The 15,880-nt window shown below is 36.4% G+C and overlaps 1 protein-coding gene across 3 annotated transcripts in view; it reads left to right on the top strand.

Annotated features, from left to right (window-relative positions):
* Positions 1–15,880, top strand: part of LOC127866837 (uncharacterized) — a 219,225-nt gene that overhangs the window by 36,241 nt on the left and 167,104 nt on the right. Inside the window, exons 3-7 of one of the 3 annotated variants that reach the window (XM_052407666.1) lie at positions 3,273–3,369; positions 3,644–4,013; positions 4,325–4,415; positions 8,066–8,200; positions 13,812–13,950. The exons of the other annotated variants lie outside the window; for them this stretch is intronic. Of the exons in view, the coding sequence (XP_052263626.1) occupies positions 3,288–3,369; positions 3,644–4,013; positions 4,325–4,415; positions 8,066–8,200; positions 13,812–13,950 (817 nt within the window). The 5' untranslated portion in view covers positions 3,273–3,287. The remainder of the gene's footprint in view (positions 1–3,272; positions 3,370–3,643; positions 4,014–4,324; positions 4,416–8,065; positions 8,201–13,811; positions 13,951–15,880) is intronic. 3 annotated transcript variants of the gene reach the window in all.

Below are 15,880 nucleotides of genomic sequence, written 5' to 3'. Positions count from 1 at the left end.
TTCAAGGTCATTCATTTGAAGGTCGAGGTCACTGTGACCTTGGATGTAAATATGTTAAAGTTGTTAATACTTTGGTATGCTTAGACCTAGAGTCTTCAAACTTGATATGAAGGTTGGCCAGAACTAGTAGATGACCACTGGTCATTTTAAGGTCAAGGTCACCGTGACCTTGAATGTAAAAATGTTAAAATTCTTATTTCATGGTATAACTTTCTTATGCTTGGACTTACAGTCTTCAAACTGGACATGAAGGTTGGCCAGCACTAGTAGATGACAATTGGTCATTTTAAGGTCATTGAAGGTCAAGGTCACTGTGACCTTGAATGTTAAAAATTAAAAGTTGTTTTAACTTTCGTATGCTTGGACATGGACTTTGCCATGACTAACAGATGACCACTGGTCAAGAGAACAACTGGTCATTTTAAAGTCTTTCAATTGACAGTGACCTTAAATGTGAATATTTTTTTCATGATTTAACTTTGGTATGCTTACCACTGGTAATTTCAAGGACATTCAATTGAGGTTCACAGTTTTGGAGTGATCATAAGGCTGTCTGGATTTCTGTGTAGGTATGTGAAAGCAAAACAATAAATAGTATTATTTCATCTAAGTTTATTTTCTTACATTTGATAATGAAATTGATGGAAACTTCAAACAATATGTTACTAATTTGCTAATAAAAAAATTGAGATCAAACTTTCCTAATTGTCAATTCAAGTTCATATTTGTGACCTTAAATGTTATTGTTGTTCATGTATATGCATGCATTCAAAACATAACACAAGGTTTGCTCATGCCTTGAAAAGTACTTACATTTCATTTTGACCTTTGAACAATATTTCAGTAATTTAAGTATTGCATTGACAAAAACACGAAAGGTACTTTCCTGTCATTTAAATCAAAAATCCGGCTTCAATGCGGTCATCTCCGACCGCGGAACTCTTGTTTCAGAATACATTAGGCTTGAAGCCCATGAGTACACATACATATAACACAAAATGTAGTCAAAAGTGGTCAATGACATAAAGGCATATACATATATAATGTTTAGCAATATAAATTTAGAATTAACAATAAAAAGAATTTGCAACTCTAAAGACATGCATATTGAAAATAAACAGCTATTTTAAACAGGTATATATATTAATAACAGTCTTTACCGTTACAAACTAATTTAAAGTAGGTATGTAGTATGCATATTGTAGATTCTATTCAAATAAAATTGAATGTTCTAAGTATGTGTATACATAAAGCATTTATTGCTATGACTACAAATAGACTGTAGTATATGGAGAGAAACTATTGATAATACAATTCTGTTTTCAATTTAGCTGCTTTAAAAATAAATGTTGCAAGATTTTGAATTGTTTTTGCGTTGTCAGTTTGGAAGAGTTGGATAAATTTTAACATATTTGTGTACGTGTTTATATGAAGAACGAGAATCAACCTTAGTGACCACATGAAAAGAGCAGTCACCTGCCTAGAGTGATCAGTCTAGATCCCCTCTGAAGAATGTCTATTTTGGCAAAACAAATAGTTAATTGCAACTTTTATAACAAACTTTTGGCATTTATACAAGTAGATTTTTTCATGTAAAACTTGTTTTCTAACAGCGAATTGTCAATGACACATTACTTATTTTATTATGCCCCTTAAGGTGGGCATATAGTGAACGCATTTCTGTCCGTCCGTCTGTCTGTCTGTCCGTCATACTTTGTGTTAAGGTTTAGAAAAATATCGCTTCAAATGTAACCTTCATATTTGATATGTATGTGTATATGGACAAGGCCTTTCCATACGCACACAAATGTTGGCCCCCTTGACCTTGAACTTAGGGTCTGCATTTAGGTTTCGAAATCTGCGTTTACAGAGGGGGTGATCACGTGATAGTCAAGATGTTGACGTCCATACCAATACAATTATTTTTCACAGTTTTATACCCTTTATTACTTCTGTTTATATTTTAAATGGCTCTCACTTTCCAGCCATATCAGTAAAAATGTGGTTTGAGTTTATTTCGTATTTAAATTTGCTTTCAATCTCGACTTTACTCCCCGCAAATTTTCTTAGTGGAGCCCGAATTAGGTCATCTCGCTAAGAAATTTCGCATCGAGTAAAGTCGAGATATAGAGCAAATATTACTATGAAATAAAAGCCAGTAACTTTCTTCCTAATATGGCTGGAAAGTGATCGGAATAAAAATAATAATACAAGTAATAAAGGGTATAAAACAACGAAAAATACTTGCCTCGGCATGGACGTGGCCATCTTGTTTGTCACGTGATTACCCCCTCTGGTTTAGGTTTCGAAAAAGCGTTTTTCGGAGGCATATGTCATCCTATGGTGACAGCTCTTGTTAAAAAATACCTTTTAATGAACATAAGGCGAACTGGGAGATTTACTGAATAAATGAGATGCATATTAAAGCCATAAGTTTAACAATAAAGATGAATTTAAATCAATTTTAAAGATATTTAATTGTATTATTCAAAGACCTTGCTAGCATAAACATACCAGTTTTATTGTCCATTGTATTGGAGTACTTTCCATTTGGTGTGTTATCACTGGAATAAATTTACGCTATTACAGTCAGCGATTTTCCTCCTTCTTTATAAAGTACCGGTAAACGGCACTTTCCCAATGACGAAAAAAATACAAATTTCCCAATTGCTGTCCTTAAATTCCCAATTAAAGTTAAAAAAAAAAAAATTTTTTTTTTTTTTTTTTTTTTTTTTTTTTAAAGCAACATTTAGTTAGTTTCCCTTTGCAGCTCTATAGCTTGAACCTAGGTTTATATAAAATTGACAGCTTGAAAACACTTGGTTATCAATTTTAAAGTATTTGGGAGCAAAAAATCAAATACACCAATTTCCCAATTTGAGGTTTTCACGACTCGATTTTTCCCAATTTTGAGGTTTTCACGACTCGATTTTTCCCAATTGGACCGGTACGGGTACTTTTCCCAATTGGACAAGGAAAATCGCTGACAGTATGCATGGCACTAGCATGATTCTCTTGCATGGCTTAACAGTGTGATTTAAATAATTCTTTAGGTAAATTGTTTGTTGTTGAATTGTCAGCATTGGTTCAGAGATTCTGTTATTTGTTTTCTTATGTCACAGGAATTAGGTCACTGGAGGATATTATTTTATTAAACTGGTGAAATAAAAGTCTCAAAAAAGTATATTTTTTTCACCAGCAAAACTATACTGATAGGCTACTTGACTGTATCATATAGAGTGCATTACGATACAAGTGTTCTTTTATTTCAGGCAATCTCTGACAACATGGCAGATCAGTTCACACACACAGGGAATGATCCCCCTTCTTCAAAAATTGAAACCAAAATCGAAACGATTCCTTTGACAGGTATGTTTGTATATATTTAACACTTCAATCTAAATGCTTCAACAACTCTCAGTCTCTGCTAATATAATGAAGTCAGAGAAGACAGCAATGTAAATTGTGACTAAGGCAGAGTTGTGCCCCTTGAATTTACTTTTAAAAAGCAGCTCTGTAATACCAGAAATTAAAATAAAATAAAACAAATAGAAACTAATAATATATATGCAATCACTGATTCAGGTTTTATATCTGATGAAGTTATAAACCTTATGAAAACCGTTTTCTGTCATAATTTCAGTGACAGTTTTGCCTCCGGAGTTGCCTGTCCAACCAGATCTGGTTCCACGGTTTGACGAGTTACATTTCAACTACGGCGGTACACTGGACTCTACTGACTCTACTGACGGGTTTGTTGACCTGAAGTTTGTGGACCTGAAGGACCAGACACCCTTGTTTCCTTGTTTTCCGTCTGTTGGGAAAACATTTCATGATGGACCTTCACTCAAAGTGTGTGATGATGCCAGTTGTGAGGGCGACACAACTCTTAAGAAAATCACACCTGTGCCTGCAAGTTTGGACAGCTTCCAGAAGGAAAGGGCCAGTCCAGAATGTTCCAATGAAATTCACACACAGGAACCCAACAAACTGAAGCCAACCTTTGAAGAAGGGTATGTTTCAGCCATATTTGAGGTGCCTGTTATTTTTTGGCAAGACAATTTGTCAATATGTTTATTAACTTGACATATGTCAAACAGGTCGTTAATCGAACTTTAAGTGTACCAAATATAATTAAAAAAATTGCGAAAGTTGATAATGCAAACTCATTTTTTCCTTAATCAAAATGACTTTGTGTTGTTTAACTCAAACAACTGCTAAAAATAACACGAAAGTGCTTGTTTAATTATACAACTACAACAAAATAACATCAATTTTAAACATAAGATTACATGTTCTTAATTGATGAGAATATTATATTCAGAAAAGTCGTATTGGGTACCCCAGAAGCATTGCGGGACCTTGTTCAGTGCTACAGTAAGCTATTGAAGACTACAGGCGTAATCTGTGAAAAGGTAAAACTAGCAACGGATCATGTCTACAATCTTGGACTTGCTGAACTGACCCTGTTTAAGTTCATTTTAATATTTTTAGCGAGGCTGTTTTCGGAGAAAACCCGAGGTATTGTCATAGCCTGCTTGTCGTCCACCGTCAGCCGGCGTCGTGCTAAAACCTTTACTTTGGCTCTAAAATCAAAGTGCTTCCACCTACAACTTTGAAACTTCATATGTAGATGCACCTTGATGAGTTCTACACTCCACACCCATTTTGGGTAACTAGGTCAAAGGTCAAGGTCACTGTGACCTAAAAAAATAATAATCTGACAAGCTTTCGCAGTCAAACGTGGCATGAACGTGGCACCCATTATGCGGTGCTCTTGTTAAGTTTAGAGGTGGTCTCGCAATTTTGGGGACGTATCCAAGCATAATTTTGTGATGTCAAACTTGTATTTTGTGCTGATGTTTAGTTGACATTTTTCGTTTCTAGATTATGTTAATTTTATGTAAGCACACTTGTGTAAATGCAGACAATAAAATTCTAAAATAATTGTTAGAAGATGATATGATAAAATATGAGATATTTAATATGAGCAAGACACAGAAATATCTTAAGTACATGATAGCAATTTAAAAAAAAAAATCAATATTTAAAAAAAATCTGACAATGCTCCTGTGTTGGTCCTGTGCATATAGTAGAACTTCTGTGTTCAAAAACAGAGTTGAGGAATACTTATAAGCCAGGGGTGTAAAATTTTGCTAAAAGCAACCCCCCTGCAGGGCCACCAGCTTGTAAAAGCAGGCTGCCCCTACAGATTTTGTGGTCGCATTTTTCACAGCAAATATGTATAAATTAATTAATATTTGTGTTAAAAACAATACAATTGTTTACTTGACAAGCTATTGTAATTATGTCTGTAAATATTAAACATGTGTTGACTTGTGTAAATATTTACAATATGACCAAAAATAACCAAGTTTTTATGTCCCCCACCACTATAGTAGTGGGGGACATTTTGTTTTTGCCCTGTCTGTTGGTCTGTTTGCGCCAACTTTAACATTTTGCAATAACTTTTGCTATATTGAAGATAGCAACTTCATATTTGGCATGCATGTGTATCTCATGGAGCTGCACATTTTGAGTGGCGAAAGGTCAAGGTCATCCTTCAAGGTCAGAAGTCAAATATATGTGACCCAAATCGCTTATTGTGCCCCCCTTCAAAGAAGAGGGGGTATATTGCTTTGCTCATGTCGGTCTGTCTGTCGGTATGTTGGTCGGTCCGTCCACCAGGTGGTTGTCAGATGATAACTCAAGAACGCTTGGGCCTAGGGTCATGAAACTTCATAGGTACATTGATCATGACTCGCAGATGACCCCTATTGATTTTGAGGTCACTAGGTCAAAGGTGAAGGTCACAGTTACTGGAAATAGGCATTTTAAGGATTTAGCATGGTTCAAACAATGGAAACAACTACCGTTTATGCATGTTCTTTTTGTTACAGCATTTGCCTCACTTGTAATATATTAAAATTTTACCAAATGTAAGGCTAACTGCATTTTTGTAATGCATTGTATCCACCACCACCACCACCACCACCACCGCCGCCGCCGTTGTTCACAGTGACAAAAAACGTATTCACACAATGGCTGCTACTACAACTTATAGCCCATATAGGTGGGCATGCATGTTTTACAAACAGCCCTTGTTTTATAAATACTTTTGCAATATTGAAGATAGCAACTTGATATTTGGCATGCATGTGCATCTCATGGAGCTGCACATTTTGAGTGGTGAAATGTCATGGTCAAGGTCATCCTTCAAGGTCAGAGGTCAAATATATGTGGTCCAAATCGCTTATTTTATGAATACTTTTGCAATATTGAAGATAGCAACTTGATATTTGGCATGCATGTGTATCTCATGGAGCTGCACATTTTGAGTGGTGAAAGGTCAAGGTTATCCTTCACAAGGTCAAGGTCATCCTTCAAGGTCAAACGTCATATAGGGGGACATTGTGTTTCACAAACACATCTTGTTCACCTTTTATTTACCCATTGTCCTATAATCATTCATGCATGGATTTACAATCTAGCAAATAGGGTTTGAATTAAAAACACATTAAGGCATTTGTCAGTCTTTCAGTAATGTGCCTAATAAATATACCAGTCTTACATATTATCCAACACATTGACCAACTATTAAATTTAGGAAGTCAAAATTGTCACTTTTATTTTCAATATAACTATCCAGTTTGAAACGTGTACCTGATGTTTTCTTTTTGACTGCTCGTAATTCATTTGTTCTAGCTTTCGTTTGTTTATTTGGTCAGATTTTGGTGTATCACCATCATTATTATCCTTACATTTATTTGCTCCTAAAAAGTTACGAATGTTGATTTGTTTCGACGAAGACATAATGTGGGAATTTAAACGATGTCCCGATTAACATTACCCCACGCGCACTGCAGACTGGTTACAGTTCCAGCATAAAGCGCAGCATTTCTATCATTATTAAACGACTGCACAGTCTATTAACATGACAATCAGATTAGCACCTGTTACCTAATCAAAGCACTGGCTGATCTAGTTACATGTATGCGGTTGCCCGGTCGGTCGAGTATTTTGGAGATTCTATTCGCTTGAGGCTAAAATACAGTTGCCAATGTTATTATACACCCCTGTAAGCTCTAGTGTTAAATAAAATATTCACCATTTTAAATGGACTTTTCTTAAATTAATTTCATATATTACACAAACATTTAAAATAAGGCCACACAAATGTTAAGGTTTTTAACAGAACTATCTAGATTGGGCTTTGGGATAAATAAGTTCAGACAAATAAATATATAAATGTCAGGTCATGTGAGTCACTACTGATATGGAGTGTGTATACTGTTTGTATTTGAACATTGGGAAACACATTGGTTTGTTGTACTTCAAATAGATGTACATTATGAATACATGGAAATTGAAAGTAGTATGGCAGTTAATTATATAATTGCCATTTGGTTGTGCAAATTATCAACATGTTGCCCTATAATCAAATCTAGAAAGTAAGTGATATTTGCTTTATGCAGTCCGATAATATAACCTGGACTATATTTCTAATTCTATTCTCAAATGTATTGATACTGACTTGTTATACTTTGGTCCTCAACTTACAGACTCCACTTAATCTGTATATTTCCAATTACATTGCAAGGCACAATGTTAATAACCTGCTATGACTAAACAAAATATTACACTAACATAGAAACAATACTCTACTAATAAAAGCAAAGATTGGTTTTGAGCAAAATTTCCTGCACAGGTCAAAAAGTTTCCATTGATTCCTATGCACAGTATATGTATATTTACTAAGTATTAAAATTACAGAATTGTATTAAACAATAAATGCTATTCTAACCATGATCCTTTCTTAGAGTCAAGCATAAATTTCACTGCCTTGTGTGATTTTTTCCCAAATGAAAATTCTATAATTCACAATCGTCAAAGGAAAAGTTTTTTTTGTAATGGAAACAATCAGTTTGACACCCTATCCTGCTCTTTGAGTTGAACCTTAAAATATTTAATGTTTAAAATGTATAATTACCTTGTATATAGTCTAAATAACACAATTTTTCCAAAGCCAATATTTCTTTACATCAATTGTGTCTCATACTTTCAGGATTTAACCCCTGACGGTGACCAGTATGAGAAGGATGCCCACTATATCGAGGAGAAGTCTTTGGGGCAAGGATCGTTTGGCATGGTGAATCAGGCCAAAGACTTAAGGAGCAGAAAGCTGTTTGATATTAAAAAGGTATTCAAAAACAAACTTTTGTTACATTGATAAGCATTATAAGCTGCATGTAATCACTTCATAGCCAGAATGTTATTGCAGCTTAAATGTTCAAAGAATTCTGATATTAAAATGAACATTTCTGAAGTCAAGGTACTGAAAGTTAAGCAAATTGTTATGCATATCTCATCGTATTTAGTGCGCTGGTTGTGTATGTGTGTAACGATCATTAAAAACTGCAGCAATATGAACAACAGACATGTGAAATTTTACTATTTCTAGTACTTCAAAAGTTGCATGTGGAAAAGCAATAGCTTCAGCCAGCTTTTTATCCAGACACTAATTTTTAGAGTCTTCCTTATTGACAAAAGTTTAAATTTGGTCTTTTTTTTTATGCCCCAGGGAGGATGACAAATAGCATTTGCTGTCCAAAGTTTTTTTCTTTATGCTTTGAGATATTTACCTGTAATTTATAGCCCCTTCGAAGAACAGGAGTTATATTGTTTTGCACATGTCAGTCGGTCCGTCGGTTGGTCCGTCCACCAAATGGTTACCGGATTATAACTTAAGAACGCTATGGCCTAAGATCAGGAAAGTTCAAAGGTACATTGATCATGACTGGCAGATGACCCCTATTGATTTTCAGGTCACTAGGTCAAATGTCAAGGTCACATTGACTCGCAACAGCAACATGGTTTTTGGATGATAACTCAAGAAAGCTTAAACCTGGGATCAGGAAAGTTCATAGGGACATTGGTCATGACTGACAGATAACCGCTATTGATTTTCAGTACTCTAGTTCAAAGGTCAAGGTCACAGTGACTTGAAACAGTATAATGGTTTCCAGATGATAACTTACAAATGCTTAGGGTTAGGATCAGGAAAGTTCATGGGGACATTGGTCATGAGCGACAGATGACCCCTATTGATTTTCATGACTAGGTCAAAGTTCAAGGTCACAGTGACCTGAAGCATTAAAATGGTTTCCAGATGATTACTCAAGAACGCTTAGGCCAGGTATCAGGAAAGTTCATAGGGACATTGGTCATGACCGGCAGATGACCCCTATTGATTTTCAGGTCACTAGGTCGAAGTTCAAGGTCACAGTGACTTGAAGCAGTAAAATGGTTTCCGGATGATAACTCAAGAACACTTCAGCCTGGGATCAGGAAAGTTCATAGGGACATTGGTCATGACCGGCAGATGACCCCTATTGATTTTCAGTACTCTAGGTCAAAGGTCAAGGCCACAGTGACTTGAAACAGTAAAATAGTTTCTGGATGATAATTCACAAATGCTTAGGCCTGGTATGCTTAGGGTTAGGATCAGGAAAGTTCATAGGGACATTGGTCATGACCGACAGATGACCCCTATTGATTTTCACGACTCTAGGTCAAAAATCAAGGTCACAGTTACCTGAAGCAGTAAAATGGTTTCCCGATGATAATTCAAGAACGCTTAGGCCTGGTATCAGGAAAGTTCATAGGGACATTGGTCATGACCGGCAGATGACCCTATTGATTTTCAGGTAACTAGGTCAAAGTTCAAGGTCACAGTGACTCGAAGCAGTAAAATGGTTTCCAGATGCTTCCATTATACATAATTGATAAACATATGTACACTTTTGACTTGTCTTTATTTAATTTTTCAATAATATCTGGTTGGAGTTAATGACAAATAAACAACAGAATTTCATCAGCAACTGCATGAGTCACACGAGCAATTCTTCTTTAAATTGCCAATCATAATCTAACGTATTCACACAATGGCTGCTTCTACAACTGGCAGCCCATTTAGGGGGCATGCGTGTTTTACAAACAGCCCTTGTTTGAGTCTACCTGCATGACATAAAGATCAAGTTGAAGTTTAATTCCAGTCGATTGATTATTGGCAAAGTTATGGGCCTTAAACTCGAAAATGACAGCTTTCCAGACTTTTTTCCTTGAGGCTTGTAGATATTTACCCGATTTTTGGTGTGTTAAAATATCTACAAACTAACAAATCAAGTTCAAATTTTGTTCTAGTCCAGTGATTTTTGACGCAATTACGGGCCATGGATTATTTCTGAAACACTTTAAGATACTGCCCTTATGTTTATGTGTGAGTCTTACTACATGAGATACAGATAAATTAATTTTGCGTTTTTTTTCCAGTCCATTGATTTTTGACAAAGTCACTGGCCCTGGACTTCAATTTTTCTTTAAATAACACTTTTCCTGATTTTTAGCTCTACTGGCCATAGGCCAGAAGAGCTTATGGGATGGCATGGTGTCCGTCTGTCTGTCTGTGGGTGTGTGTGTTAGACTTTTTCTTGTTTATCCGATAAAGTCCACATTTTTCATCCGATTCTTTTCAAACTTGTTCAGTGTCTTTATATTAATGAGGACTCGAACCTATTGAAAATGGGTTACATCAGAGTTAAAAGTCCAGAATTATCTCCCCTTGAAGTTGAGAAAATTGTTAAATAAGGCTTGTTTACGCAATAAAGTCCACAGATTTCATCCAATCATTTCCCAACTGTGTCTTTATCTGAATGATGAGTCAAACCCTATAAAAAATGAGCAACATCAGAGTTATAAGTCCAGGATTATCTATCCTTGAATTTGAGAAAAAAAAAGAAAATCATTTTGCCATAACTTTTGCAATATTGAAGATAGCAACTTCATATTTGGCATGCATGTGTATCTCATGGAGCTGCACATTTTGAGTGGTGAAAGGTCAAGGTCATCCTTCAAGGTCAAAGGTCAAAAAATGAATATCTTTAACATTTTGCCATAACTTTTGCAATATTGAAGATAGCAACTTCATATTTGGCATGCATGTATATCTCATAACTTCATATTTGGCATGCATGTGTATCTCATGGAGCTGCACATTTTGAGTGGTGAAAGGTCAAGGGCAAGGTCATCCTTCAAGGTCAAAGGTAAAAAAAATAATCAAAGCGGCGCAGAAGGGGACATAGTGTTTCCGACAAACACATTTCTGGTTTGTTTACATATAAAGTTCTATCCTTTTGAAACTTCAACGGATGTTTTATATCATCAAGGGCCAGAACCCCATTGAGAGTGAAGAAAATTTGTCCAACTTATTGTTGAAAAGGAGCCATTTGAAGTTTAAATTTTACGTTTCTTCTTGTTTATGCGATGACTTTCCCATTTTGGGTCTTTTTGTTTAAAACTTACTCAGATTGTTCATACTATCGAGGGCTTGAGCCCTATTGATTCCAGCCAGTAGAGCGAGGCAGGCCCTTATGGGCCTCTTGTTCAGAAATGCTTTCAGATACTTACCTTATTTTTGGTGTGTGAGTCTGCCTTCATGACTTTATGTGGCGTTTTGAGACACAAGTGGAATGAGGAAGCACCTGTGCTCTATGGACACAGATCTTGTTCTCAATTACACTATACAGATAACCCCCAAAAGTTCTATTAAGAAGCGCATCAATTTTTTATACGCCCGTATAAAATACGGGACGTATTATGTGAAACCCCTTGGCGGGCGGGCGGGCGGCGGGCGGCGGGCGGAAGGCATCACTTTGTCCGGACTCTAATTCAAATTGTATTCATCCGATCTTCACCAAACTTGGTCAGCAGTTGCATCTAGTTGATATCTAGGCCAAGTTCGAATATGGGTCATGCCGGGTCAAAAACTAGGTCATAGGGTCAATAAGTGCATTTTCAAAGGGGCCACTTTGTCCGGACTCTATTTCAAATTGTATTCATCCGATCTTCACCAAACTTGGTCAGCAGTTGCATCTAGTTGATATATAGGCCAAGTTCGAATATGGGTCATGCCGGGTCAAAAACTAGGTCATAGGGTCAATTAGTGCATTTTCAACGGCGCCACTTTGTCCGGACTCTAATTCAAATTGTATTCATCCGATCTTCACCAAACTTGGTCAGTAGTTGCATCTAGTTGATATCTAGGTCAAGTCCGAATATGGGTCATGCTGGGTCAAAAACTAGGTCAAAGGGTCAATTAGTGCATTTTACTTTGTCCGGACTCTAATTCAAATTGTATAAATCTTATCTTCACCAAACTTGGTCAGTAGTTGCATCTAGTTGATATCTAGGCCAAGTTCGAATATGGGTCATGCCAGGTAAAAAACTAGGTCATAGGGTCAATTAGTCCATTTTCAACAGCGCCACTTTGTCCGGACTCTTATTCAAATTGTATTCATCCGATCTTTACCAAACTTGGTCAGTAGTTGCATCTAGTTGATATCTAGGTCAAGTTCGAATATGGGTCATGTCGGGTCAAGAACTAGGTCATAGGGTCAATTAGTGCATTTTCAACGGCGCCACTTTGTCCGGACTCTAATTCAAATTGTATTCATCCGAAACTTTTAAACAACTTTTTATCCTGCGTCAAAGTGGTATGGGGGTATAAGTCACATTCAGTGACAAAGCTCTAGTTCAAGTTGAATTCACCAAACTTGGTCAGAGGTAGTATATAGATTATATATCAGTCAGGTCTGATTGGAGACATGCAACCGATTAACACATGCAATATTTTTATGCAATATTTTTATACTTTTTTAACGGGCGGCGTCCACAGCAGTGTCCGCTCTCTAGTTCAAATAGTTTTCATCCAATCTTCACCAAACTTGGTCAGAAGTTGTGTTTAGACAATATCTAGGTCAAATTCGAATATGGGTCATGCCGGGTAAAAAACTAGGTCACGGGGTCACTTAGTGCATTTCAAGGATTAAGCATGGTGTCCGCTCTCTAATTGAAGTAGTTTTCACCCGATCTTCACCAAATTTGGTCAGAAGTTGTGTCTAGATGATATGTAGGTCAAGTTTAAATATGGTTCATGCCGGGTCAAAAACTAGGTCACGAGGTTTCTAAGTGCATTTCAAGCATTTAGCATGGTGTCCGCTCTCTAATTGAAGTAGTTTTCATCTGATCTTCACCTAATTTGGTCAGAAGTTGTGTCTAGATGATATGTAGGTCAAGTTCGAATATGGGTCATGCAGGGTCAAAAACGAGGTCACGAGGTCACATAGTGCATTTCAAGCATTTAGCATGGTGTCTGCTCTCTAATTGAAGTAGTTTTTATCTGATCTTCACCAAATTTAGTCAGATGTTACATCTAAATGATATATAGGTCAAGTTCAAATATCGGTCATGCCAGGTCAATAACTAGGTCTCGAGGTCACTTAGTGCATTTCAAGCATTGAGCATGGCGTCCAAAACCTTTGAACGGGCGTATCTTGTGACAGTTTGGCACTCTTGTTGTTTCTGTTGAAATTTCTGTAATGTCATGAGGACTTTGGTAATTCATTTCACTAGGCATGCATATCAATATAGAATTGTTTGGTTTTTGGTGGTTTCCAGTGTAAAGATTGTTGAGTTTTTAGAGTGTACACCTTTATCTAAAGTGGTGTTTTTCTTTCTGTTGTTGGATTATTTTGCTTTAATGTGCATCTATTTTGTCTCGTTAAATGTCCCTCCATACCCAGAATCATTTGTCTTCAATCACTCCCCTTGTTAGTATTGATGATGTTCAGCATGAAATTCAACAAATATAAAACTGGGAATCTGAGAATGCATCATAAAAATATACCAGGGCAGCTCTAAGGTCTTTGCCTTCTTTCAACCACGAGGGATCTCGTAGACATCTCTTGTTACAGGTGTCCAAAGATTCCTTTGCTAAGAATGAAGTGTTGGTACCAAGCATGTTGAACCAAGTAAACATCATGCGGCTGTACGGACTGATACATCATCTGGGCCCAGACAGAGAATATATGGAGCTGTTCATTGAACATGCAGGTAATCCAAGAGGTTTCTTAGCAGCATGCAAAAATGGAATAATCTAACATGCAGTAAATTTTCTTTTAAAGTTTAGCTAATTTGACTTATGCCCAAATCTTTTCATTTGGTAAATTTGATAGGTTTTTAGAAAAAAAGTAGTTATTTTGTTATTTGTTTAGCAAGATTTATCATAAATAACAGGCTTTTTATTTATGTAGCGAATGATACAATTAAGATGTTTTGCCCTTGAAAGTATATTGTCTGTCCTACAAAGAGAAAAGGCATGGTTCTGAATATGTGTAACAACTCAACTATATTACTGTATTAATCTATGCATTCACCATCAGATTTTTCACACTTGTATTTTTTATATAATTTGGATTTCTGTTTACCACTCATGTCAGTGCACAAGTATAGAGCCCAGTATCCCAATGTGATGTTGATTATCTATTCCACAGACATGTTATTGCTTAAGTACAGAGCCATGTATTCCTATATGGTGTTGAGATCTTATTATCTATTCCGCAGGGATGTCACTCACATATTAGTACAGAGCCATGTATCCTTACATGGTGTCGATATCCATTCCACCGGCATGTCACTGCTCAATTACAGAGCCATGTATTACTTAACGTGGTGTTAATATCTATTCCACCGTCAGGTCACTGAACAAGTATACAGCCATGTATCCTTACACATACATGCCATACGTCCCGATCTCGGCGGGACAGTCCCGCTTTTGGGCCCTTTGTCCCGCCGTCCCGATATGAGACGATTTGTCCCGACATTTGTAAAAAACGATGTAAGGTCTATAGGTTCCCAATAAAATTCGCTATTCAAGCTCTGTTTCGCTAACACTTACCCCCGCTAATCCCTTTATTGCCCCCAATTAACAATCCGATTCTACTTATCGTGTGTACCAGTGTTGTTTATGACACCTTATCAGCGATTTATCGGCTAATTATTGATTTCATCAGGCATTCACACCATGGTGGTCTTCAAGATAGTGGTCGCTTCTTGCTATCGATAGTTGTATTAAAATGAAATAAATGTTGAAAATGTGTTTATTTTTGTATTTGTTTGAAACGGTTTACAAAACAATTGTTTTGTAAAATTAACTCTACGTCATTAATGAGTCTTTTACATTCAATGTTTAGTTCATAAATAGCGGGATAATCCGAATGTGCAATATACCAAAATCGCAACAAACAGTCCAATAAGTGATACCCATCCTGTCTAGTGTAATTGGGTGTAATTGTAATAAAAACAACGAGGTGCTATGCATGACAGTTTGACCCTACTCCAATTAAGCTAAAAACCACGAGGTGCTTTGCATAACAGTTTGACCTTTCTCCAATTAAGCCGCGACAATTGACAAGTAACAAACTGCGCATGGATACATGTTAAAAAAAACATCGCAACAAACAGTAAAAGTGGTACCCATCTTGTCTTGTGTTATTGTAATAAAAACAACGTGTTGTAATTCATGACAGTTTGACACTACCCCAATACAGCGCCTGACAATTCACAATTCAGTTTAATCTGTGTATATAAGAAGAAAACAAAATATGATTTATAAGAAGAAAACAAAATATGATTATTAACATTAAAGAAAAATAATTCGAGTAAAGCATCCATAGACTTCTTTTGTCCTTTTGTTTTTGTTGGTGTAAAAACGGTTGAGGCGTTGTTGAGAGTTAAAATGAACACAAAGACGGTTTGCTTCCACCAAAAACCTACCTCTGAAATGTGTACGGCCGCGCATTCCGTGTGTAACTGATGTAACTGTTCGGTAGATAGTTTACTGTAACCCGTACTTTCAGTGTACTGGATAGCCTCCCCTGCGTTAATGTTTGTCATTGAAATTAATACAATGAGTATTGTTGTCTTAATGTTCTAGATTTTGTACTCTAAAAAGATGAATATTATCCTCGTTGTTTGCTATTGT

This window comes from Dreissena polymorpha, chromosome 2, assembly GCF_020536995.1.
Source record: "Dreissena polymorpha isolate Duluth1 chromosome 2, UMN_Dpol_1.0, whole genome shotgun sequence".
Classification (NCBI taxonomy): domain Eukaryota; kingdom Metazoa; phylum Mollusca; class Bivalvia; order Myida; family Dreissenidae; genus Dreissena; species Dreissena polymorpha.
This window is presented reverse-complemented; position numbering and strand designations above follow the sequence as displayed.